The 27,401-nt window shown below is 40.6% G+C and overlaps 2 protein-coding genes across 4 annotated transcripts; one reads left to right on the top strand and one right to left on the bottom strand.

Moving 5' to 3' along the window:
• Window positions 1-128: 128 nt before the first annotated feature.
• Window positions 129-19,545, bottom strand: EAF1 (ELL associated factor 1). The gene is made up of 6 exons (XM_061373164.1): window positions 19,414-19,545; window positions 15,922-16,016; window positions 11,992-12,128; window positions 9,178-9,344; window positions 3,884-4,114; window positions 129-1,888 (listed from the first exon to the last, which is right to left on the bottom strand). Exons 1-6 carry the CDS (start codon window positions 19,514-19,516, stop codon window positions 1,842-1,844), a joined length of 780 nt encoding a protein of 259 aa, XP_061229148.1. The 5' UTR covers window positions 19,517-19,545; the 3' UTR covers window positions 129-1,841.
• Window positions 19,126-26,901, top strand: METTL6 (methyltransferase 6, tRNA N3-cytidine). 3 transcript variants are annotated; one of them, XM_061373161.1, is made up of 6 exons: window positions 19,126-19,207; window positions 21,164-21,534; window positions 22,185-22,319; window positions 23,542-23,712; window positions 24,245-24,386; window positions 26,415-26,901. In XM_061373161.1, the coding sequence occupies exons 2-6, from the start codon at window positions 21,256-21,258 to the stop codon at window positions 26,570-26,572; spliced, it is 885 nt and encodes a 294-aa protein (XP_061229145.1). In that variant the 5' UTR covers window positions 19,126-19,207; window positions 21,164-21,255; the 3' UTR covers window positions 26,573-26,901. The 3 variants fall into 3 exon arrangements, with proteins under 3 accessions (XP_061229145.1, XP_061229146.1, XP_061229144.1); XM_061373162.1 differs by lacking the exon at window positions 19,126-19,207 and adding an exon at window positions 19,247-19,270; XM_061373160.1 differs by lacking the exon at window positions 19,126-19,207 and adding an exon at window positions 19,536-19,650.
• Window positions 26,902-27,401: the final 500 nt, after the last annotated feature.

Genomic DNA, 27,401 nt, shown 5'->3' with positions numbered 1-27,401 from the left:
AACGGCGAAACGGCATCAGAGAAATGTCTCCCTGCATATTCAGATCTTAAGCTGGGGAAAAGTCAGAAGCAGCATTAGCATTAATTAGACTTCCAACAACCTGCACAAAATCCCAAGTTGGTACCACCTTGTTAAACCAGAGCACTTTTATTGTCAGAGCAGGACCAACAAAAAAACCCAGGAAAGCAATTATGGCTTTACATCAAGTCTAATTAATTGTCTGTTAAAACATGTGCCCACGTCACAAAACACTTTAAAAAACCCCAGGTATTTTAAAATGTATGTACAATAATGCAAAAATATGCCTAAATATGTATCTAATGCAAAAAAATAAACCATTTAATAACATCTCCTTTCAAATGTCCCCTTGCTCTTCAACACCTTAAAAACAAAACCAAAAAAGCAAAGAGCTTAGTAAACAAACCAGAGTTAAACACAAATGAACAGACAAAAGCAGTGCAAAGACACGGAAGAACGGAGAGGCATCCAATTCAGCTTCCCATTCCCCTGGATCACACCACAACTGCGGTGCCGCTTGTCCTATGCCAGTTTAGTTTTAGTTACAAAAAGTCAGCCTGGTGTTCAAGCTCTAAGAGGCTGCTTGTGGCACTCATTTTCCATATGAGCAAAACCAAGTTAATGATAATCCAACTGAGCACCTTTTAAACCCCCTTAAACAGGGGTGAATTTCATCCTAGGTAAATATTTAATGTCCTGTGTTCTCCTGCCAAGCACAGAGATCCTGTCCAACAAACAAGACAGACTAAAGTCTGCCTGGACAACTGTGGTTGGAGAGAGCCTTCCGCTGTTTCACAGTTAAGTGTGTAGTCATCTCTTCTTTCTGCGTTCCCCAGGAACTGCAAAGGCGGCTCTGGTCTTACAATTTCAGTAAGTCCAACATCTTGTATGTGTAACACTGCAATTTCACAGGTAATTGGGCTCCTAAGTTATTTCGGAAGACTAGGTCTGAATGTCAGAGTTAAATGAGACACTTGAGTTGCAAGAGAAAATGCTGATCCAGTTCTGATTTGGAAGCGTTCAGGTGATGGATGTGTATCCTTTATCTTGCTAGAGTTAACTGCCCTCAGAGTACGGCTGGCTGTATGTGCAGTACGGCTCTTGTTTGCAAAAGCAATCTGAGGAAGTTTCAGTATTGCTTCCTATAGGAAAGGTGGCAGGAATCAAAGTGCTATTACGAAAAACTGCTTATAAGGCACTGGTGCAGCAAGGTTTGTGACGACCATGGTTTTATGATTCCTATTTTCCAGCTGTTTCAAAGTAAGTCTCTTAAATCAACCATAAATAGCAATAATAATAACAACAATAATAATTAAAAAAACAACATTAGAAAAGTTCCAAACCAATCAACTTGGTATTGAAACTTAATTTATGACAGTCCCGTTTCAGTGCACACATTAGCTCCTGCATGTTTTTTTAAGCTCATTGTTGGCTCATGCTCATCCTATGTACAAAAGTCCCCCCCCCAAAATAGTGATGGGCTGAATATCTTCTACAAACAAGATATTTTTGGAGGACATAATATAATTACACATTAAACTGACAGATGATGGACAGGAATACAGGAACATATATTTGCTTGCTCACTGTATATATCTATTTAAAGCTTCAAAATAATAAGAGTCTACATAAAATATATATTTAATTCATAAAGTAAACCAGCCCTTGACATCTGCTATTTTGCAGGGCTATGCATTTCTTCTATTAAAATTCCACACATCTCTGGAACTATATCTGTGTCAGCTCTTCTTCATAGGCAAACGTCAATTCAAGGTAAATTAGTTCTTCATGTATATGTAACAGAAGCAGCAGAAGCTCAGCCTCTAGTCATCACTGTCGCTCCCGGACTCACTCAACTGCAAGTCATTTCCTATGGAAAACAAACCCCAACAGAACACAACAAGTTAATAGGTGTTAATTCACATTTCATGGCAATCAAACCAAAGAACGCTCACATTTACACGGGAAGACTGAAATAATATGATACATGAACACAAACATCATCTGTCATTTAATGGAACCCCATGCCCAAGAACATTAAGAGCTTCGTGGGGCTAATACAGGGTGGGATCCAGGCCAGATGGAGTGTCCTTAGCTCCACAGCCACCAAAGCTGCTCTCTGGTAGAACAGTACTCCCCATGCTATTCCATATGCATTCCACAACCTCCACCAGACAAACTCCTGTATATGGAATTGCTGGGACAAGGCATTGGGGAATTCCCTGGCTTTCTCAGCCCTTTTAAAACAGATATTTGTTTTAAGACCATTTAGGTAGCCAAGGCAAGGCGCCCCCATGTCAATAAACCAAAAGGAATGTTAAAGCGGTGATGGGGAGGGCCCCCCTCCAAAGTGCAAGCAGAGCTCAGACAAAAGGCAGCCAGGATATGGACCAAACCTACAGCCTCAGACCTTGTTTTGCAGAACGCTTGTGATTTGATGAGGCAGAGGGGATAAAAGGAGGCAGAATCATGCTTGCGTTCTGGTAACTACACCTAGCTCTTCCAGCATTCTCTCATCGCCCTGCCCCAAACAGCTGCTAAGCAGCTATGCAATGGTTATGCCCTGTATTTCTTCATCTCCTCCTCTCTTTTATTAAACACAAACTTCGGTTCCATCTACGCATGTAGATGGTGGTCACCAGTGATTTGAATGCTCAAGGACATATTACTCCTTGGCAAAAGGATCTGAAATCTAAAGACAAGTATCATTGCCTGAAAAAAAGGAGCAAAACCCTTGTTTTGTCCAGCTCCCAAACTCTCCTGGAGTCAGAGGCTTCCTGACATTCAATAACCTCTGCAGTATTGTTGTCATGGCCCAGGAGAAGCAGGGAAGAGGCAGCTCACAATCAGAAGCAGAGAAATGGGAGTGTCTTTATGACTTTGTTGAACTTTGGATTTCACTTAGATATTCATTACTGACAGGAAGACCAACAGGCCTCTCCAGTTTTCCAGAAGGCCTCTGCAGTATTGTCTGTATAATATACTTGTCTTCTTGAAGCTGGAAACCCTACATTTATCCGTACTTAAGCTCCACCAGTTTCTTATGTATGGGTGCCAAGAGACGTATGCAAATATGCCTCAGGAGGAATTCAGAGCTATTTATGATAGTTAAGTTCTCGTTCCTTGTAAATACAGTATTTTAACTCCACTACATTAAAATCTACCTGATCCAGCATAAGGAAAGAGCAATAGAGAGGCACACCACCTCCCCTGAGAGAGTCTCAGGGAACAAAACTGTGTCTTAAAAATGTTTTTTACACGTTTTAAAGGGTGGAGGTGAGTTTGTAGTGATTCAATGCTTGCAAACAGCACAGATGTAATATTTTAACCAAACACATGTCACTTGAAATTTCCCTTCAAAGGTGGTATGAAAATATGTCAGCTCGACACAGGCAGAATAAAGTAACCACTCGGGCAAAGCAATGCAGCTAATAATGAAGACCACAGAGACTGTGCCACAGGACAGCCTTGTGTCATTCATGATTCTTTACAGACCTGTAACTGACATTTGTGCCAACTGCACTATTTATGTCTAATCTGTGGTTTCACATTAAAGTAATTCCCATTCTCTGGTGTGCCAGATCCTCCCACTCATTCCTCCTGGATGCCTGAATCAAGGCTCAGCGTGGTCAATGGGGGCCATTGCACTGACGCCCACAGACTTGAGACCAAACTGAAGCCATCTCCACACCTTCAGACAGGTCTTGCCTCTCCATCCAGTAAAGCTGCCCGCATATTTCAGCCAGCACAACTCCCTGGGATTCCTATTTGGCAAACTGCACTTTATGGAGTTAGCCTAACGTGCTAAGAAAATGAGTGCTCTCAAGCAGCTTCCCACAGTAATAAGACACAAGCCTTTACTTACTGAGTGTGTTCATGAGCTGATTGTTTCCTTGTGACCTGCTGGTGCCATTAGCAATAGCATTCCTGTTGTTATATTGCTGGTGTGGTGGCTGGGAAGGGGAAACACGTGTTGGCTCTTCCCCCTCACTGCTGGAGCTTTCATCTTCACTCCCAGATGAGCTTTCTGAATCCGATGAGCTGCTTCCACTGCTGCTGCTCATCTGCTCAATAATTTCAACTTCTGCCCTCAGCTCTGAAATAAAGCAACATTCATCTGGTTGAAACCATAAACAGGGCCCCACAGAATTCTGGCAAATGTAATAGTTTTGTCAAGTGTAATCTATCCCATCAAAATACCTCACATGAACAGGAGGAAGGAAAAACGGAATTCCCCAAAACTCTTTTACTTAGTTGTAGCTGAATTTAAAGAAGCAACAGCACAGGTCAGGATCAAAAAACCTTCACTTCCACTGTTATTATTTATATACTTTACATTCCTGAAAGCACCTCCTGCTTAAATTTTTTTTTTGATGGATTATATGCTCTACATACATAGTAAGTACTTTTTTTGATTGAGTTTTACAGGCCAACAGCCAGCCCGTTTTTAAAAAGCATTTAAAAGTGGAATAATCTAATTGTTAGCTATCAGTGACACTCAAGCTTTTGGAAAACACAAAGATCTGGTAAGGATGGACACAGGCACATGATCACAACACTTTCCTGACTTCAGAGATGCATGAAACTGCTCCAGCACAAAGTCACACGGCTCATTTTAAACAAACTTCAGAAGCAGATGGATGACATCAGATAACTTTGCAGTGGGGCAGATGAGAATATTCCCATGTTAGGGAGTGGCAATAATACCTTAACCTGCTAGAGAGCTTACAAGTAGTCAGGGAAATACAGAGACTACTCTGAAACTGGGAAGGCAGTCAAGTCAGACACACCCCACTTCACAGTTTCCAGTGCAAAGAAACACTGGAATACCATGACATTACTGTGACAGCTGCATCAGAAATAGCCAGTTTTGGCTGAACATCCGCTTACTAAACAGCTATTAAGGTAAGTCACCCCAAATCACACTGTATTGTTAAATTCTGTAATAATTTTAAGTGGCCTAAACACTTGTGTGCCCACCTGAAGTCAAGCATCTAATGACTCAGTTCACCTAGGTAGGTTTCCATTAGAGAACACGTATGTTAAGCATAGGATGTGAAACCCTCAAAATATAGGCTTTTGTTGTGCTAGTAGTTCTACACCCACAGAGTTAAAATTCAGCACTTGTCTTGGAGAAGTCACAGGCTCAAGGGACAAGAATGAAAGAAGAGAAAGATGAGATATTATCATCTCTACCTGACAAATGCCAGCAGTAATTCACTTTAGGTCAGATGTGTCTCAAAGCAAGATGAACCCCAGCTTCTCTGGGACATCTTTCTTGTGTATGACATAGCCAGATCCCATAAAATGAGTCTTTCTTTTATGTAAAAATGGCACAGTTTTAATGCTTCTTATCTCCTGCCCCTGTAGGAATAAGTTTGAGCAAGTAGAACTCTTTCCTTTTTTAATAAGGCACATTTTCCTTGAGCTGCTTAACACTATAGAGTAACAGCTAAGTTTTCAGCCTCCACATTATCTGCTGCAGAGATTTTCTCTAGCTCAGCAAGCATTGGTTTGAGAAATTAAGTTTCCTTTTGCCAGTTTTAAACCCACTATTTTTCAGTTTCAAAGTTCAGAGCTCAGTTTCAAATGCTGCAGTTATACTGAAGCAGAGGCAAGGAAGGCATATTGAAAGGGAACAACCATATGACTAGCTCCAGCTGGGTATTAAGGATAGTGGGGTTGCTCCTCCAAATTTCTTCCTAAATCTAGATCCCTGGCTAGACTGTCTGTACTCTCTGTACTTTACTAGTATGCCATGTTAAACTTATTCTTTCATTGTGAAGATATAGTTAAGAGACCACTGGAAGAGGAAGGAAGGATATATGATTAGGCCAGCAGAAGATATTACTTTGAACTGTCATGTCTTTTTCCCTTATTCCCTCCCAACATTGCACTGCAGGCTTTAAAAATCCATTTCATGCCTTGACTCCTTGAGAGGCAAATGAGCACTTGTAAGTCACTGTTCTCAGCCTACCCATATCGAGGACTTCAAATTCAAATGTTCCCAGTGTTCAAGGCTAAGAAATTCACAGGGGAAAGCTAAAAAGGTAAACTGGAATAAGGGTTCTTTCACTTCAAAATGTGCAGATTTAAAATTATTTTTCCTAGCTTAATGACATAAAATTTCCACGTTTCTAGTGATGGAGTTGTTAGCTGTAAGTTACAATGATGTTAATAATACATTATTATAAATATCCTGGATTATAGCAAGTACTATTACATATAGACCACAGCTCCTATTGCAGAAAGATTCGGTAATCAAGTCTAATAAAGGACAAATGTGTGAGAAGTAATGCTTATAGAGTCAGTCTATGGCTGAAATGGAGGGGCTTTGGCACATGGGCTGAGAACATAGCAGCCCAGAAAGCAGCATATAAAATAGTGTGAAGAAGGTGAAGCAATCTAAGAGCCATTGGTGGTGAAAGTGAACAGATGGAACAAGAAATGCACTCCAGAGAACTAGGGAAAAAAATCTAAACAAGGAGTTCGAACTCGATACAGTAGGCAAAAAGATAACTGAAGGAAGAAAGTGATGGTCTGATGAATGCGAAAGGAAGATTAGCCTGGCTAATTTTAAACAGAGCTAGAGACTACTGTCAGATTGAAAAGTGAGGGTTTTCTGCAGAAAACTAAGAGCCCATGAAAGAGGTTTGGTTATGAGGAGAGAAAGGGAGAGTGCTTTGGAAGAAGTGGTAAGGTTCACTATGCTGAATACAGGCAGGAATAGCAAAACAGCACCAGTGTCACAAACTTCAAGGACTGGGAAGGTGGAAACTTGGTCCAAGACCATCTTCAAGACAGCTTTTGCCTTACAGGCTGTCAGCTTCCCCTCAGGTCTCTCTTGTCTCTTAATTCCTTGAGCCCAGAATACCAAGTATGTTGTCCTTGTAGATGAGAAAAAGTCATGATTTTCACCAATGTTATGGTGACTGCTGCATCGCTAAATATCTGCTAGGCAGAACTCCAGCAGGATCACTAAGGAAGTCTGTTCAAAACCCTCTTGTGTCACTCTTAAAGATGGTGGGTACGCCAATGACGACACCAAAGCTCTACAGAAGAACTACATCTGTTTTAAAACTGACTGATTTTGCTTTCTCCTATTTGCCTGTTATACTTAGAGCAGTTATAGGTAACTGAAGCCCTGGCTAAGCATTTCCTTGCAGTGCCTCCAATTAAAACAGTTGTGTGTTTGTATGTGTATGTATGTGCTAAGCTGAACAACAAGAGTCAGGCTTTTCCTAGATCTTTCTTAGACTGACACTGTTAGGGGAACCTTAGTTTTTGCACATTTCATGTTACAACTGCAGGCTTTCTTTGAAGGAAACAAAAGGGCTTACTGTTTTATACTGGCACTCAATGAGGTTTTTAGAGTAAAATCTTCAAGGTCAGAAATCATTACACAAACAGAACAGCCTTTCTCAACAGGAATGTCTTCTGTATATATCCAGTATCAAATGCCCTAATTTATTTCCATAATCATTTCTAAGTGTTCTTACTACTTAAGAACCAATAATAGGTTCTCTATTCCGACAGGCTCTGCCAAATTTTTAACTACAGCTCTAACCTTGGGCTGCAAGAACACCAAGGACTTTTGGAAATAAAGTCATTCAGCTTTAGGGAGGATAAGGTTGGATGCCTGTAGCAGAAAGCTTACTGTTAATAATGGTATGCAAAGTGGAGAGAAATCAGCTTAATCCTGGCACTTTGTGCACGTGGAGATGGCAGCTAGAACATGCAGTATTTTACACTGAGGTGCAAAAAGTTTGATTGAGATGTCCTTGAGAGACAAACACAGTGCTAGGGCATAATCCCTACCAACTACAGCTGCATTTAGGTAAACAAGATCTGTTCAGGCTTTTAAGCACTGAATTTACAGTCCCCCAAACCAGAAATGTTTCTGTGGGGTTTATTTCCCCCCCTTTTTTTTTCCCTTCAGACCACTAGAAAATGGTCATTGTAGAACAGATGTGACACCAGACAAATGTGTTATCTTCCTCCTTACCTATTGCACAGAAAATAAAAATGGCAATGCAACTAAGGGAACTGTAGCTAACACTCTCAGATGTTGATTCTGTCTGCTGACCAGCGTCCAGGTATTGATAATACTACTGCTGTGAAAGACTGAGATCAGTCAGCACTTATGCAGACACACAGATAGCTTAGAGTAAAAATGTCACATAGTGATTACCATGAATTGAAAAAAATACCCTGTTAAGTAATTAACACAGTCTGGGCAATTAACATAGGCTAAGTCTAGAGCAAAAAAATAGCTATATGGGACAGAGGGAAAAAGAGAAAGAAAGAGAGACCCAGAAAAAACCCATCAAACCAAGAACCAAATACAAATTGAAATTTAACCTCTCCCTCATTCTGACTGTGTAATTCACAGCAAAATCAAGTATCACACCAGTATGAAAGGAAGGACATGGACAAAGAAAGTGGGCCTGGCTCACAGCAAAACACTGAGACAAAGTGTTGCTGGGGCATGAGACCGAGTTGAGCCAGTCATCTCTTCAAGGTACCTTAGCAGAAGTAGAACAACTATATGGCAGATGTGATCAAAGCTGCAGAGGAGTGAGGGGCTGTGGTAAACGAGAAGCTGCAGGGTTCTTCACTCTCTCATCCCTCCCCTATTAGCATTACTTGGCATGCCACAAGCTGCAGGTCTTGTGATGGGAACACAGCTACCCAGCTCTTCCATCCCACTGACAAATGGCTCCAAACTTACTCAGTGTAGGAATAACTTTCATCCATGTTACTTGAATGCATAGCTAGGTCTTGGGCTTTAGTTGTTGTTGTTGCCTAAGACACCCATTCAACTTGTCTAGCACTTAGCTACATGTTTCTGAATTTAGGCTTATATTGTCTTCTTTTAAGAAGAGAGGAATAGCCCAGAAGAGAGAAAATTATCCAGAAAGAGGAAGTTCTCTCATGCCAGAGAAGACTGCAGTATAAATATCTGTGCTGGCAGAATAGTACAAATAATTCACTAAGATGCCTTAAAATGAGATATAAAGATGACAAACCAGCTGTCAAATAACATCTTCTAATTCCTGAACGTTCTAATGTTTTTATAAATTGCACAGTTACAGTTTTTATTATAAAGAAGAAAAACAAAACCAACCAAAACTCAGGAAACTACAAACCCTCCTCTACCTCTCTTAATGTCATCCAGCTGAGGCTCAGGTGAGGGATTATCTTTCAAAGGAGAAGTTTTAGGTCCAACTGCTGGCTTGGCCAGGGCTCTGAACTGTGAAGGAAGCTGAGATGCTCGGGCAGATTGTTGCTCTATTCGGGCTTGGATCTTGCTGCTACCTTCCACTCTGAAAAAACAACCGGAGACATTCAATGGTACTGTGTGACTATATTCGGCTTTTTCAGTATCCTTGAATTAATTCACAAATCTGTTTTGCAAAAATAAACAGTGAATTACAGCTTTCTGTATGCAACACTTGCTTTCAGTGACAAATAAGCATATACAGCTACACTGCAGCTCTTACAGAATGAATTTTCAAATCCAGATGTGGTTCAGCAGTGCCAAATTTGCTGCTCTAAGAACAATGAAGACTTTAATTTCACAGGCTCATAGAATGGTTGGAGTTGGAAGGGACCTTAAAGATGATCTAGTAAATTAGTATTTTTGTTTTATCTAGTAATCTTTATCTAGTAATTTAGCTATTAGTATTTGTATTTCTTAAAAAAGAATAAATAATCATAGTAATTTAAAGTAAGTACATCATGAAATAGATCCACTCATAGCAAAATCCCTGCTTAAAATCGCAGCAAAAGAAACAATTTTCTTACTTGCAATTAAATCATCTCAGACTGAACTCTCTTAGAGGTCAATCTGACTAGAACGCTCGCTCTTACTGCTAAATACAGCATGTAAGCATTTAATTCCTGGTTTTCATTCATTTGCTATTATCACTTAAAAATAGTTTAAGCTGTTCCTTAGTGGGAAATAGTCTCCACAATAACACTATGCCTAGCTGTTCATTTCAAATCAAGTGTCTCTTCCTCCTACTGAATCAGTGATGTGATTGATACTGTTGGACAGCCAATATCCTTGGCAGAAAACCAGCACAGAACAGAACAAAACCTACTTATTCAGATCCTTCTATAGTAAACCATATTGAGATTAAGGCGTGTGGTGTAGTTTATCACATAACACCAAAGGCTTTTGGGGCATGGCTTTATGTAGTGTAGTACAGAAGCAGCTTATGTGGATATTAAAACTTAGTTTTGGTTCTAGGAGGGTTCCAGCTCAGCAGTGTGCCACTTTTGTGCCTTTACACTAATCCTACTGAGAAACAAGTTGAACTAGGCCACGTGGAACTTCTGGGATTTCACCTAAACTGCTTCTGGTATCTGAACTAGCACATTTAGCACTATCTCAGGTATCTCTGTGCTTCATTGAATTGTAGATGAAACCTCAAAATTAAGCAAAGAAGCACTTTTTCATTCATCACCGAAATGCAGCTATTAGATACCACATTTACAATAAAAGTGAGGATTTGGGATTACACTCATTGCATCGAATGAAAGGTAAAAGAAAAAGATTGTTTCCGGTATTAATTATGCTCTTGGAACTACAAAAGCTTTTATGTAGAAGAAGTGCAATTACTCCCCCATTAATGTCATCAGGATGTTGACACTAAAAACTCTGCTCCCACAGAGTGTCACCAGGTCGTTAAAGATCAAAGTAGCCGTGACAAAAAAGACACTTCTGATCTGAGAAGTGAATGACTTTGCAAAGAACTCCTCCTCAAGACAGGGATCCCCAATTATTCACCAACTTGCCTCTCCTTGAGAAAAGTGGAAATATTTTCACCTCACCAGAGCCAAAACTCAGGGGATCCAAACACTCCACTGAGCCTCAGCCCTCCTGCACTTCTCTGCACCATTCTGACTTAAGCTTCACCTGGACAAAGTCCAGCAGAACTTAAACTGGGAATTCGCATCTCATCGATGATGTGCTCATATCCACTGGACAAGACGAATGCCACATGGATCAGTTTTCACATCACTGATTCAGGAGTGCTGCAGTCCATTTACCTCGAAATCAAGGTGCTCTTGGCTAACTTTCAGCCAATTGCTAATGAGCTTCAACTTGCATTTCTAGTAGTTTTAGCAGCTAAAGGTTTTACACTGCAATAAAGACGAGGGCTTTTTAAAATGCAAAACTTGTAGAATTATTTGAGAGCTTTTCTTCATGAGACAATTGAATAATTGCTTTCCCTTTACATTTCAGTAGCCTGTGGTCCAGTGACACTGAAAGAACATCATCCAGAGACTTCAGGTACTTGCCGAGCAGCAAGACTAGGAAAAATGTTTCAACTACACACTTCATAGTGTTTGCACAGAGAAGAAAGAACATTGGGCCAGAGCAGATTTCTGGCCTTAGCAATTCTTGTAGGCAAAATCTCATTAGTATTATTTCTACAGGAGCTATCCCCTCCCCTCCATCTTCTTTCCCCCTCTCCAGTTGGAGGCTTTAGATTGTGTTCACATTATATCACTGATCCAAAACAGAGATGAGTGTTTCATCTTCCCTAAGAGTGTATTATTGAAAATCATGGCTCCCACAGGAAGCTGTAGGGAACAAACCTGGAAAGTTCAGCAATCTGTCTGACAGCCTAATATTTCTATTGTCTTTTCCAGCTAACTAGAGATTCCCGAAACACATCCCATCCTTCAGCCAGCTTCCAAAGCTTCAAATCATGGGAAGTGTTTGATTGCAAGCTATAATCATGTCCTTTCAGCACTGGAGAATTTACAGATTCTTTACTCATGAATTTACACTCCTATTCACATTTTTAGGCAAGATAAATTGACATGTAAAGCCTGTAAGGTTTAGTAATTAAATTTCACTACAAAACAAAAGAAAATGGAGTTCTGCTGCAAAAGACAGTCTGAAAAAGAAACTTCAGCAAAAATTAATCTTATCAAGAGCCCTGTCCCTGGGTTTACCTTGTTTTCTTGACTTGAATGCTGCTATTAAGCTTTTCCAGCACGTATTCCCCAGAGTCGTGGTTGATAATAAGCACACAGTCCTTCTGATATGGCCTTTTATTTCCTCTAAACACAGTCATCGGTGGAGTTGAACTCTGGTATCAAAGAAAGAGCACACATTTGTTTGGTTATATTCCTCTACCCAAAAGTTTATATTCATTTATCTTAGTGATTATATGTGTTGTTCTGACCAAGAGGTTAAGCACTTAGTTCCTACAGAAAATGCTCATTCATGAAATGGGAAAAATAGTTATATGCAGTAGATGAGATGTTTCCTTATAGCAAAAGGATGCCTTTCATCATTTTAAGTGTCTCTGCAGTGACACAACATGTTCTTCATGGTTGCCATTATTTACAGTTATCATTCCCAAAATGATCACCGAATTTGCATAGCTGGCCCTGAGAAGTGTCATAAATAATCTTGACATTTCTGCTCTGGAAATCTTGGGTTTGGGTAAGAAATAAAGCTTTAATTATTCGTGTAGCAGAACTGCTTCCTAAAGAAATATATGTGGTCAATTGAAAACGAATTTAAACTGCTTTGTGTTTTAAAAAAAGGCAGTGTTATCATAGTGGATTACAAGCAACTGTCACTATGTAAAAACAGCTGCCTTCTTCAAAGTCAGATTACCATGTAGATGCCATGCAGTTATGCTGAAATGTCTTCTCAAAACCAAATGGGGTATTTTCACACCTTCCAGAAAGTTCCCAAGTCCACACAATGCTGCACAGAGCCATAAAAGTCTAATGGCTTAGACTGAGAAGCAATAAACTCATGGTGGTGGACACTGGTTAACTGATACTGCTGAGATGATGCTCAGCTGTACTGCATCCATGCACAGGCTGGCTCATACAACTGGTTCCAGGGTTACAGGCATAGAATCCATGGTCTATCTGCGCACAGCAGCATGGACACACATATTACTGTGTCAGAAAAGGACATATATTACTCAAAGGGGATATAGAGAAATATGTTCTCTGTTGTGAAACTTGCCCAGACTTCTCTGTAATGTATAGCTACTGTAGAAAAGGAATTTAGAAAAAAAATGTTTCTTCATGTGCACATTTGCATATGCTGTAGGAAAGCAACCAAAATTGAGGAGAAAAGTTAAAAACGTACTCTTTCACGGATTTTTTCTGAGTAGCAAAAATGACTAATCATATTTTAACCACTCAGAATGCAATTCCTTTTCTTCATGCTGCTAAAAATAGCATTATGTTTGAATTTAAAATGGGTTTAGAACCGTAAGAGTGAAAAAAATCTGAATTCCCAACACAGATACAGTAAGAGATAGAGATATGATTCAGAAAATATGTCTCAAGAAAGTCATGTCTTCAAAGTCACGTTACATTTTTGGCATTCCTGCATTTAAGAGAAGAAAGCAACATTTCTGAGAATAAAAAAGCAAACTGAAAGTCAAATCCTGCTTGCTGTTGACAACTGAATCAGGAGATGTATAATGCACAAATTTAAGGAAAATTGATCAAAATCTGCTGCTATCATTCTGCTACCCAAAAGCCTCCTACCTCAGCAAAGAATGATTCTGCCTAAAGAAATAAGCAGAAACGAAACCCTGCTTAAGCAAATTAAGTTTCATCCTTCAACATAAAATTAAATGCTTAGGTTTTATGTTAGCAGCTAAATAACACTGGCTTACAGATTCTGCTGATTACAGGAGAGAATAAGGTGGTAGGTGAAACAGGTGACATTTAATCAATTTGTTTTCATGCTTGAAGCTTAGGGTTTTTTAAATAAACAGGAATCCTTCACTTCCCCAACCAAAACTGTTTATCAAACACTAAAGCCATTAAATCCACATGTATTTCAATTTATCCAAGCAAAAAGGGACACCAAAATACCTCCACTGAACAAATTCTTGGGGATATCCTCAGGGACCAGGCAATGTAAAAAAACAACTTAGAATCTGAATGCTATCCAGTTGTTGGACAACTGAGAACCAAAAGCAGAATCCAAGAAATTCAGTAAATCTTGTCAAGATTAAATGATCTCAAAATGATTCTCACTCTTTTCCAGTATGCTTAGTATTTTCCAGCTTTCTGTCCAGAACACAGGCATCACTTTCCTTGGAACAATACACAGAGTGACTGCATTCACTGCAGTTAGCTGCCTAAGCCTCCAAAGCATTCAATAAGCTGCTCATACTCATGGGAAGACAATGAAATTAAACTCAAAAGTACAGAGATTCTGAAAGGGACATTACAAGCGATGTTGTTCAACACAAAAAATGAATGAACACCACTGTTCCAAATCAGTCCAAGGTGAATGCCTCTGCTATTTATCGTATTGTTACCTGCTCTCAAATAGCACTGCCATGCTCATCATTTTTATAGACAAAAACCAGTCTGTGACTTCCTGCAGCACTCAGAAATGATCAAAAACATATAAAAACAGGAGTGGTGGAAAGCAGGCTGAAGCCTCATTCAGTGAGAGCTGTCACGGTACAATCACCTACCAAATAAACCCACCAACATGCTAGACTAAACAATACCAAAAGGATCTAACACACAGCTTCCAAACTGACTGGTGCCCCCCTGCTAGCAGCAGACCCATCAATGTCTGCGGGTTCTGGTTTATTGGCTTGACACAGAGCATTAACTCCAGCTAACAAAAAAATCCAGTTCAAGCATGCAAGCACTTTGTTTTGGTAAGGAAACCACTGAACCTTCAATACAAAACAGCTGCACCTATAAACAGTTTAATCACTTGTTTTATTGCCATTTGACAATCCTCCTCGCACAGCAGATCTTTATGGCGTAATTTCAGGAGGAAGTGGATGGGAAACCACTTCATGGCCACTTACCAGAACTGACCTCCCCTTGCTTCCACTCATAAAGCTAAAGGCATGGAACTTTTTGTGCTATTTGTATGTTCGAAAAGCCAGCCGAATACTGGGCTGCTTCAAAAGCAGTGTGACCAGCAGGTCAAAGGAAGGGATCCTGCCTCCCTGCTCTGTGCTGGTGAGACCTCACTTGCAGCACTGTGTGCAGCTCTGGTGTCCTCAACATAAGAAGGACATGGAGCTGTTGGAGCAAGTCCAGAAGAGGCCACAAGAGTGATGAGGGGCTGGAACACCTCCCACATGAAGACAGGCTGAGAACACTGGGGCTGTTCAGCTGTGTGGAGACCTCAGAGCAGCTTCCAGTGTCTGAAGGGGGCTACAAGGATGCTGGAGAGGGACTCTTCATGAGGGACTGTAGTGATAGGACAAGGGGTGATGGGTTCAAACTGAAACACAGGAAGTGCAGTTTGGATGTGAGGAAGGAGTTCTTTACTGTGAGGGTGGTAAGACACTGGCACAGGTTGTCCAAAGAAGTGGTAAATGCTCCATCCCTGGCAGTGTTCAAGGCCAGACTGGACAGGGGGCTTTGAGCAACCTGGTCTAATGGAAGGTGTCCCTGCCACTGCAGGAGGTTGGAAGTGGATGTTCTTAAGGTCCTTTCCAACACAAACCATTCTATGATTCTGTGGTTTAGTAATGGGAAAAATATGGTTACAGGCATACCTGTGACTTCTGAACATCAAACCTTGATGTCCAAATTACTCTACCTTTATTCACTAAGCCATTGCACCAAAAATGGTTAGAAACTAGGCACAGAACTTCAGCTAACAATAAAAGTCTTACAGTCACTCAAGGAAGAGTAAGAAGGAAGAAATTAAACGTAAAGAATAGACTACAACCTTACAAATATAACCCTTTACGATTCAATTGTACATTCCTTTCCTAGGGTAACACAGTACAAGTCTGGCTGCTCAATTACTGAACCCATTTCTATTAACAAAAATGAAAGTGAAAGTAGCATTTATATTAGACTATAGGTACAATGCAAATTTGTTGGAGAGTAAGCAAAGACATATAACACACTTACTGGAATATGCGGCAGAGTGATTGTTACATCATCTCCTTTGCCCACTTGGAGGTCCCCCTCACAAGACGTATCAATCGATGCTGGCTTAAAATCATCTGAAGAGGAAAACAATTGCAATTACATTTCTTAGAGTCTTCAGAAGTGTCATCCTGCCCTGCAAGGAGTTACTGCACATTACTGGGATTATAGGGAATGATAAAATACATGCTAGCGTTTACAGCAGGGGTGGAATAACACACCAGTACAATGTGTGTGGCTCTGTGCCCCAGTCATATGGCAATACCAGACTCTGAACTCTTTAAAATGGAAATAAGGTTCTAGACCTTGTGTTAGAAGCCCAAAAGCAGACTTCTCCAAGCCCCAGGCTTTGAGTGACACAATTTTGCAGGCGAGTGTAAAACTGTACCACCTATCTCAAGAGTATCAGCTTCACGACTGAGGGCTCTGCATGGCTCTTGCCAATTCCAAGCCTGAGGACTAACTTAGTCATACCAACTAATTAAGTCTTCTTGATATTTCTGTCTATTTAACAGCTATCTTGCCTCCACACTACCTCCTCAAGGCTAGAGGAGACCTCATTTCTCACTTATGAGGGGAAAAAAAAAGGTGCTGATCTCACTTCAGCAGGCTCCATGCTAGTCCAAAGCCACTACAGACAGAAAGCATGACTAAGGTGAGACACTACTGGCTTTACACAAACCCTGGTTTTAACTATTTTTGTTGCATTTTAAATGCAAAATGCTTTGTTTCCCAAACAAGGCACTCTGTTTAGTGTGTTTATTTGAACTAAGAACATTTTAACCTAAAAGCATTTTCTGCTCGCTACTCTGTTGTGCTGATGAGCCATAAAAAAACCCCTCCAAACCCCCTATCAGAACCTGTAATACTCTGAGACGGTTTAGACAAAGTAAAATAAGATCAGACAGATATAAGCTGGCTTGCTTTGTTTGTTTTTAAAATCAGTTTCCATCCAATTCTAGCATCTCTGGATAGGGATATAAGGAGATGCAATTATATTCACAATCAAGGCTTTTAATTACTGCATTAGTTAAGGAATTAATGTCTCAGAACAAATGTAAAAAATAATTCCACTATGAAAAGCACATTTGCAGAAAAAAAAACCCAAACAAAAAGGAAACTAAAACCAATCAACAAACCTAAAAACCTCAACCCAAAACCAACCACCAAACCCCATCCTGCAATAAATTCTCATTAGGAGGATGTTAACATCTAATTGCGTTTTAGTTTGACAGCACTACAAACAGAATCAGGCACACTTGACTTAACCCTCATGCCTTGACTGCCAGACCAAATCATACTTCACTTAATTTCCATCTAAGCCATCTATTTCTAGCTATTGTTTCCCACCTACTTTATGTGCAAGCTTGCCAAATAAAACAAACCAGCTGCACAAGATCTAGCCTCTTTACCATAAAGAGATCAAGAGTTTCAACAACGCAATCAGCAACTTAAGAAAGAAGTCTGATAGTGATATCAGCAAAATATAGTTAAATAAACACTTAACAAACCATTTTTTTTTGGTTAGCACACTAGATGTATGCTCTTGGCTCATCTTCCTGGATCCAGTGTCCCTCCAAACGTACCCACAGCTCTTCTTCCCGAAGTCAAATGTTTTTAAGATGTGTTTTACAGGGATAATCCAGTTTTTCAGCATTTCATAAACATTAGGGACTGAAGTGTTTTAAGAAAGCCAAAACAAATTTAGCCTAAGAAAATCCTCTTACTGTAGTTTGCGTGGAAAAGATTACGGGAACAATATAATGCTCAAATCCCAGATCAATCAGTTCAGATTAACTGCTGGAAAAAACAAACTTATAACCAGGAAATGAAGAGATCTCACTTGAAAGTCATGGAGTGAAAACACAGCACACAGAAAGGTCTTATGAAATGAAACCGCATTCTTCCAGTTGTAGTCAGAAGAGCGTTGGCTTTGCAACCCCTTAAGAAACTAATTATCGAAGCACTTTCCATTCTAGAAATCCAGTGTATTTCCATCTAGATATGTCTTGGGTTCTATTCATAAACTATCAGACAACTTCATTCATTGCATAGTTTGGTTAAGATTTATAAACGGAGATGTGCTAGCATGTTAGCGCTGGATAATACTGTTCAGTGTTATGTACAAACAGTTCCATGTACCAAACACTGGTATGGTATTCTTCAGCATTGTGGAGTTATGTATAATCAGAGGGGTGAAACACACAAAATTTAAGTGCTAACCCACGAGAATTAATTTACTATTGAACAAAATAGCTCTGCCTCAATCACTGCCCATCTGCTTGAGTAACAGCTCAATCTAGAAAGCTGCTCTTTCAAGTCGCTTTCAGGTGACTAACATCACCCAAATCCTTAGTTGTAGTATATGAACATGGGCCATGAGACTGGGCCTAGGATTACGCATCATAAAGCAAAATATCCTACTGTTAACTGTATAAATTCCCCACCTTAATACAAGCTACTGCAATACAAGTTCACTTACTGTTGGCGATTTACCACTCATTTTAAATCCTGGATTCATTTGGAGGAAGAAAAAGCAATTTCTTCCCAAAGAATTCAAGGACAGAGAGTGAGCTGCTCTTCCGAATTATTTTCTATTGAGAAATTAAACCCACCCAGTGCTAAATAGAACACGGAATAATATCCCGTATCCTTAAAAAACCCCACATATTCATCCAATTATTCAGAAACTTCATAATTGCTCAAGACTCCACCTCAGGATTTATCTGACACTTATTGGGCAGTGCTGTATGTGTCTGAGGGACTTCTGCTTGCTTTCCTCATTGCAGCTGCTGGAGCTGGGGCAGCCAGGGACAGGGCTGCTGGGATACATGTTGCCTCATCACCAAACAGCCAGCTAAAAATCAGACCGTGGGTGTTTTAGCTGCTGTCCATTTGTCCTGCAGCTACCATTTAAAATAATCATAAAGAAAATGGCAAGCCATTTCCCTTCATATTCCCTCACCGAGGAACTCGCTTTATGCTCCCAAGCGATTCACATACCCCTCAGAACAACTTGGGGAGCTGTCCGCCGGCCCTGGCCTGCCTCGCTCCCGCCCCCCGACATCCACCTTCCCCATCTCCGCTCAGGCTGCGGAGCTCGGGGCTCGGACACCGCTGCAGGGACACAGCCGCGGGGAGGGAAGGGGGAAGGCGGCCGCTGAGTGGGGACCAAGCCCTGTGGTGGCAGCGCTCGGGAAGCGACCCTCTTCGTTGCGGAGGAGCGGAGGCCCACGCAGGCTGGCGGGGAGGGGACGGCCCTTAACCAGTAAGCAGCAGCGGCAGGACGGTGGGGGGAAAACCTTGGAGAGGATGGCGGGGCGCCGGGCAGGTGCTGCGGGGCCGCCCGGTGGGAAGGGGTGCGAGGAGCGGGCGTTTACCGGCAGGAGGGACCGCGCGGCGGGGCACGGGGGAGGCAGCAGAGGGACGGGTGGCGGGGAGCGGGAGGAGGGAGGCAGACGGGGTGGTGCTCACAGCGGATGGTGTGGAAGAAGGCCTTGGGCCGCCGCTGGAAGCTCTCGCCCAGAAGCAGAGGGTGCTCCTCTTTGTCCAGCAGCGAGTTCGCCGAGCCGTTCATGGCCCCAGTTCCGTCCCCTTCTTGCCCAGCCGGTCCCTTCCTCTTCTCCGTGCGCTGCCGCCCGGTGCCCTTCCGGGAGCCGAGTGCAGCCGGGAAACTGCTCCGGGGCTGGCGGCGGCGGCGGATACAGCGAGGTGAGGCGAGGCGGGACGCTGGGCCGACGGGGTCCCTTGGGCCGAGAAGAGCCGCTGTCCCCGCGGAGGGGACGCAGGCCCTGCAGGGGTGTTCCTGAGAGGAGAGGTGGGAGCCCGGGGCTCCACGCCCTCGGGAGGGAGGGTAGGATAGGGTAGGGTAGCGCAGCGCTGTGTTGGGGGTCCTTCCCTGACGGGGTGTTCCTCCGGAATGAGGGTTCGGACGCGGTACCGTTGTTTCCTAGGTGTTGCCTGGAAACCGGCGGCCTTCCCCGGCAGCGGGGCTATTGTTCGTTTGCGTTCTCCGGGCTGCGTTAAACACCTTGAGAACGCCCTTTAGCCTAAGCATAGGCTGTTGAAAATGTGTTTATCATCCTGCTAACTTCCTACCTCAGCGTTTTCTGAGCTTGAAAAGAGCTTGGATTGTTTTTCTCTCCAAGCTTGTCCTATGGAGAGATACAAACATTGACCATGCCAGACCTATAGCGGACGTTTTGCTGATTAAAGTGTTATTTGGGAGATATGCCCTTCTTGAGGAGGCTTTCTTTCAGGGGAACCTTTTCTCTGCAACCTTTTCCTGTTGTTTTTGAAGGAAAATGAGGGTGCCCACTCCAGTGAAGCTGCACCAAATGTTGACAGTTCTTTATTTCCTTTGCACACTTTTATGTTTGTATCATGTAAGATTTTATTTATTTATTGCATTATAGGGTATTGGGTTTTTTTTCTCATTTCCATTTTGGCAAAATGACACCAGTGCCCGGTCCTGGGCACTGACATAGGCGAGTAGCAAGTGTTGGCTGCTTGGGTTCCTTGGGAGTTACTGGGCAATGCAGTATTCAATTCACATGTACCAATCCAGGACCCTCATGTTTGTGGCAAGGCAGGGGTCAGCACTAGTTTAACATCAAAGATAAAATTTGGGTCCTTTCCCAGCCTATGTAGAACTCTCCATTGCTCCATTTTTGTTAACTTCTGAAAATAAACCCAGATGTGGTTGTTAAAACCAGTGTGGATCCGCAGGAGGAGGCAGTGGATTTGCTCTCTTGTTCAAGTGACGTGATTTATAAGTGATTTATAAGGCCAATGTTGTCACCAGTGTTTTCTCACAGAGGTGAGAGCAGGACAAAGAGATGCTAACATGAATACAGTTGGTTTCATAACTGTAATGGGACTTGCAGTGTTACCTGTTACTCTTTTTATGAGATGTTCTAACTGGGGTTAACAAGAAGCAAAGCCCTTGCTTTCCTTTCAAAGTCAGTTTTTGTGAAAATAAGCTTAGAGCCGCACCATCTTCCTCTTGTTAAGTAGTTTTCTAGAATGCAGAGGAAGCCCAGCAGTTTCTAAGTATCTTCCTTTGACGTTAGTGGGATGTCATCTGCAGTTCTTAGTTTGGATGGAGGATGGAGGATTTCAGAAATTAATTGAAATCTGGACACGTTACAGTCCATCAGATAGGATAGACTGTAAAATCGTAACAAGTGCACACTGTTACTACTCTCTTTTCTTCTGCTTCTAGATCCTACCAAAGTTAAGTGATGGAAACATACACTAAAGAAAGAAAATCACCCTTGGGTGTTTGACATTCCTATTTGTGTGAAAGAGTCTAGGATGTTCCAAGAAAACACATCAGACAATTGCTTAAATATAATAACATCTACTGAAGATGGTGCTTTCCAAAAAAGCAGCCATAGTGCAAGAATCCTTAGCCCAGAAGAAGCTGAGAAATTGGCGAAAGATCAGGTTTTAGTGTCCGAGTTCAAGCAACTAAAACTGGAGAAAGAGGCACAGAAGAACTGGGATTTATTTTACAAAAGAAACAGCACCAACTTCTTCAAAGACAGACATTGGACAACAAGAGAGTTTGAAGAGTTAAAAGCCTGTCGGGAGGTGAGAGCTATACACTTCCTCCTTAAAGATGGGATTGATTGTTTCCAAATGATTTAATAATACTTAGAACAAAGCCATTAGGGTAAGGCCTGTCACATGTTAAGTTTGCAGTGCCCTGTGTGCTTTCTCTTAATATCAAAGATACCTTCTCAGAATCAGATGCATCAGTTTGGTTTCAGTTTATCATTGACCCATGCTGGGTACTAAGAACAAAATCTGGAATGTTGTGTGCTGAATAGACAACTTGTCTCTCTCTGATGTGACATCACAGATGCAAGTTGGCGCACTTCAGAACACTACAGGCATCCAGAATTACAAGCTAGCTACAAAGCACAGTTAAGGGGATAGCTGATGTTCATTATAGCTCAATGAAATGCAAGACAGAAATGATACAACAATCTGTTCGTTGCTTAAAGGCTAGATGACTATAGAAAAACGTTTAATACATTCTAAAAAGATCTGTAATTTTGCTGAAATCAAGATTTCTGTTTTGCAATGTCAGATTATCAAATGGGTGCCTACTTTGGTTTCTGAATCAATGGTAATTAAAATTGATTATTGCTTGTAAAATGCTGATTGAGCATTGTCTCTGCCCTTATAATAAGGAAAACAAAAATGATGTGCTTTCCTTTGGATTTATTTCTCCCCAGTTTGCAGATCAGAAACTGACCATTCTGGAAGCAGGCTGTGGGGTTGGGAACTGCTTATTTCCACTCTTAGAAGAAGATCTGAATATTTTTGCCTATGCCTGTGATTTCTCCCCTAGAGCTGTTGAGTATGTGAAGGTTGGTGTGTATTTGCAACTCCCTTTAGAGTGTCTTTATAAGCTTCTGGAATTGCACATACCTGGAATGACAGACTTCTCTTGCCTTCCTTTTTGTAAAAAGGGTAGAATAACTTGTACAAAAAAATGAAGACTGATCCATTTCAGTGGATCTCAGATGCAAGAAGCTGAATCTTTGCTCAAGACCTGTTTTTTTAGCAGCAAATTGCAGCATTATAGTAATGCATGTGTATTGCTTGAAGGATTTGCAAAGACTATGGTTTTTGGGAAAACTACTATGTCTTTGCTGACTGTGCAGTACAAGCAAAATTTGATTGTGGTGGAAGCTTGCCCTTGGTATTGTGGTGCTATGAAAGTCACTGTTAAGGAAATTTGAAGGCTGATGAGAAATAGGTATGTTTCTACTTATTCATAGGTAGGTAGTAGTCCAGTCCAAAGTTAAGTTTCCCAGCAAGACTGGTGGGGACTTTGACCTTTAAAAGTCCTTTGGTTTATTAAGTTTGTAATCACAGGTAAATTTCAATGTATCTGTTACTTGAAATCATTCTCTTGTGGTACATTTGTGACTAAGAACCACAAGACATATACTGCATGTCTCATGGGAAGGATGGGAAGAAATACGCATAGCAAACAGGAGAGGAGAGCAGCTTCCTGAGCTGCCACAGCTGCACTGCAAAATTGGGTTGGGCTGAGTATATATACCTTGGGCTTTGGATGACTTAGTGGTATCTGCTCTGCAACTCTTGCTGAAGTTCTTTCTTGTCAAGACCAGATTTCCTTTTAACCAGCAAAATCATGGGTTAGAGCAGCCCAGCTGCAGGTTATGTGACATGAGCTGTTTACAGTCTACTTGTAGCTCAAGAGCTGTACTTTGATCACTTAGTATTACTAAAATTAGTTTAATAATGTTTCTGTATTGTTAAAAGAGTAGAAGCAGCAGTAAAACAGAAGTGTTACGTTTGCTGAGTTGCCTTAGCACGTGTTCCATCTCAAGTTCCTGAGAACAGACTATTCTACTAGTTGTAGTTTCACTGTTGTAGTAGGCAGCAAGGAATTTCTGATTGTGTTAGTCACATGTTGGAAGTGAATGTTCTTTTGCCACCGTGTTTTGTGTTGCTCTACTGACAAGTTTCTTCTTTTCTTGTCTACTGAGAAGTTTAGTTTTTTTGCAAGAACAAATGCTGCTCATTTGCCATGAAATTATACTCTTTTCACTTCCCTAGAAAAATGCCTTGTACAGTACTGAAAGATGTAAAGTGTTCCAGTGTGATCTTACCAAAGATGACCTCCTAAAAAATATACCAGCAGATTCTGTGGATGTTGTCACACTTATATTTGTGCTTTCTGCCGTTCATCCTGACAAAATGCATCTTGTCTTGAGGAACATTTACAAGGTAAAACCAGCAGATTTTACAGCTTTTAAAGCACTTTTCCTCTTTCTAGCTTGAAAGTACAGTTTTCTTCTGAGAAAATAACCCCTCTTGTAATGGTGATCTTTAATATTATATTCAATGGATGTATTTAGTTAGTTCACCTTGTATATGGGACTAAAATATGTTTTACAAGGGTTCTTTTTCCTCTCTGGGTATTGTGAATTTGTTTGGATTCTGGCTGGCCTAATGTGTGCCATCAACATAACAAAGATATTTTGCCTGTGTTTAGAGCAAAAAGCTTATTCAGCTGATCAGCACCTGAACAGATATCTTAAGCTATTTGTAGTCTACTGTTCATGAGGAAACGTGTTTAAGAGCGGACAATCCAGTATATATGCAACTTCTATGTTGCAGAGGGAATGAATTGAATATATATATAACTTCTTGTATTGAATGTGTTAGGATACCTTCTTAGTTTTATGTGTTTGTGTCTGTATATACAAGTATATATATATATAAAATCTTATTAAAGCACGTATGTATTATGTTACAGGTATTAAAGCCAGGCAAGTGTGTGTTGTTCAGAGACTATGGACTATACGATCATGCAATGCTCAGGTTTAAATCTGGCAGCAAGCTTGGAGACAATTTTTATGTTAGACAAGATGGGACAAGGTCTTTTTTTTTTACTGAAGGTAAGAGATGCTGTAGAGTGCTTTGTTTTCTGTGAATCTTCTGTTTAAACCCGCTTCAGGGAGTTGCCAACATGTCCTTGGCAGTTTTGTTTACCCAGATGAACTGTTAAATCGTGGTGTATTTCATTTGCCATCCTTCTGGGGAGGAAGAGGTTATCTAGACTGGCAGGACTTTTTGGAGCAGTTCCTTGCTTAACAAGCTTTTTGTGTGTGCTTTAAGGCATTAAAGCTTTGTGTATGTGCTATAATGTGCCAAGAGAAGCAGTTTCTGACTCTGCAGAATTTCAGTCGGATTTGTTACCAAAGGGAAGAAGACCAGTGTTCAGTAGCAGAACTGAACATCTTCAAGAAGCAACTAAATAATTATCTTAGCATTGGTTTTGTTGTGTGTAACATGAGATCTACTGAAGAAATCGGTGACTTCTAAAGCAGAACCATGACTACAGCACTGAGAAGCTAGTGCACAAACCCTGCTGAGATAGCACTGACTAGCTGGGGTCGCTCTGTCTTTTATTTTCTTTTGGTTTGTTGTTTGGGTTTTTTAGTGTAGATACACAAAACCATTTCCATGTGATACAGTATTTAAACAGGTTTTCTTTCAGAGCTCATAATGATTTAGAAAGGAAGGGAATTATTGCAGTTTGCTGGTGGGGAATTTGAAGCACAGAGACATGAAGGAATTTGCATAAAGTCTCACAATGAGTTGGGCTTATAGCTCGCCTTCTAACTCCCAATTCCTCATGCTAACTTCAGTGACTTCCCCCATCAATTATAGGACATTGTGTATGTAGTAAGAGCTATGTGTTTATTTCTGTGGGGCTCTTTGTTCTTCGCCTAAAGTAAAATCTAGGCACTGAATAGACCGATTTGGAGTGAAGTAAATATTCTTCATATTTTATGACACAAAGTGTTACCTAATTGCTCCTGATATATAAAACCCATTAACCTTATCCGAGCTCTCTCTATTCTCTATAGGACAATGATGAAATCCAAGATAATGCTGGCTATGCAACAGCTTCATTGAAGCATTTCTAGAACCATTAAGTGATTTTTAGTTCTGTTTAAACAGTTAGCTTTTACAAAGAGAATTGATGCTAAAGGGAATGAGACTGGCCTAGCTATGGAATTTTAAATCACATTTTGTAGTGTTAGAATTGTTTCTGAATGAGAAATTCCTTGCATGCTTGCTTTGGGGAAAGAACTGAGGTAGGGAGAAGAAAGAAGAAGGAAGGAGGAAAGAGAGAATTTCTCTTACATTGCTCATGCAATTGTTTTGCTTTGGGCTGGTCTGTGATTGTCTCGTGGACTACCCCTGCTCCCATTTTTAATCATTATGATCTCCTTCATCTCACTAATTTTCATATAAATATTGCTTAATGCTTGAGAATCCTTTTGTTACTGGAAGCATGACTCCCATCATTTCTGAACAGTTTGCAAGCCATGCTGTTTTTCATTTGTTTAGCACTGCACTGGTACGTACACCAAGTGATTGCTGCCTGGGAGGATTTGAATAATGCCTATTTATTAATGTGCCTTGTCTCAGATAACACTGAACTTCTTCCATGGAAAAAACAATTCCATTCTTCCACTCTTTGAAATATTATTATGTTTGTAGAGGAAAGCATGGTTGTAATTTTGTATTATGGAATATGTACAATTGCCTCACAATGAGATTTGAATAGATCCACAATTAAGTGCTGTTTGCATATATTTCATCGATGTGGGTCCTCCACTTTACATGAGCAACCTGTTTACAGCCAGTGCATATGGCTTCATGTGCTTTAGGTTGTTACAAACCTGCACTACCAACACTTTTGCAAGTTCTTTTGCTTGGGTTGATATTTCTAAAGGAGATCTGTACTGATTTTTACTCAGCAGTCTGCCTGCATAGACCGGCTTGAAGTCTGAAGGCCTGTCTGATTTTCATTCTGTAACACATAAGAACATATGCTTATATAAATGCTGACTCGTATGTTAAAAATAGCTTAAACATAATATTTCATATTATTTTTTTAAATCCTTTTCCAGAGTTCTTGTCTGAGCTTTTCAAGGCTGAGGGATACGAGCAAGTGGTCAATGAATACGTGCGACGAGAAACTGTCAATAGGAAAGAAGACCTGCGTGTTCCAAGAGTTTTTCTTCAAAGCAAATTTCAAAAGCCTTTCAATCAGACAAGCTCTTGCTGATAAGCAACAGCATTGCTTGTTTGAAATGGAAGCTGGCACGTAGATTTTCCTTGTGTGTGCTCATCTTTCTGGTAAACCAGAAATGACTGCATCAAATACCTCTTGGTGGTTTACATCCTCAGATATGAAATACAAATGCTATTTCTAATTCAAATATAAGATGGTTTAGTGATGCAGTATCTGTATTGCTGCTTCTGAAGTAAATCCTGTGCAGCATTGGCAGAGAATCAAGTAAAGCACGCTAAATAGGGTTAATTTTAAGCACTACTTTACATGAGTTATTATAATTGTTATTTCCATTTTTATTAAAAATATTTTTAAAATAAGTATCCTGTGTTTCCTATCACTTTACAGGGGTTTTGTGGGCTGTTACAGTATTTAATCTGCTTTCAGTACTTGTAGGACTTTATAATGTCTCAGATACAGGAAGGAATGAAACTCAGTGAGTGGTATAATGTGAGCTGCTTTGATATTTTAATAATGGTATCTTTTTAATGTGCTCAGCATTTAGATAGTAAACAAATGTTTATACCCTAAATAAGATCCTAATTTATCTGATTTCATGCTCGTTGAAAGTTGTTAGAGGATCAGGTTGTCTTTATCCCTAATTAATTCCAGACGTTTTATGTTGGATGAGCAGAAATAGTTGAAGTTTTGCAAGTCAGTTTCCCCTTTGAAACAGAAATCAGTGAATCAGAAGTACTTTCTTTTATATCAGTCATAGTTGCTTCTTTCATGAGCAAAGGTCTTAATTCTTTTGCATCACTCACGGGGAAGATGTTGGTCTTTGCTGTTCCTGTTGCAAAAAGCCACTGTATTGACACTATAG

This window comes from Neopsephotus bourkii, unplaced genomic scaffold (genome assembly GCF_033783945.1).
Source record: "Neopsephotus bourkii isolate Nb327-2 ecotype Australia unplaced genomic scaffold, CSIRO-AGI_Nbou_v1 NB_1629, whole genome shotgun sequence".
NCBI classification, from domain to species: Eukaryota; Metazoa; Chordata; class Aves; order Psittaciformes; family Psittacidae; genus Neopsephotus; species Neopsephotus bourkii.
The sequence above is the reverse complement of the archived record's forward strand: the minus strand, read 5'-3'. Positions and strand labels throughout refer to the sequence as shown.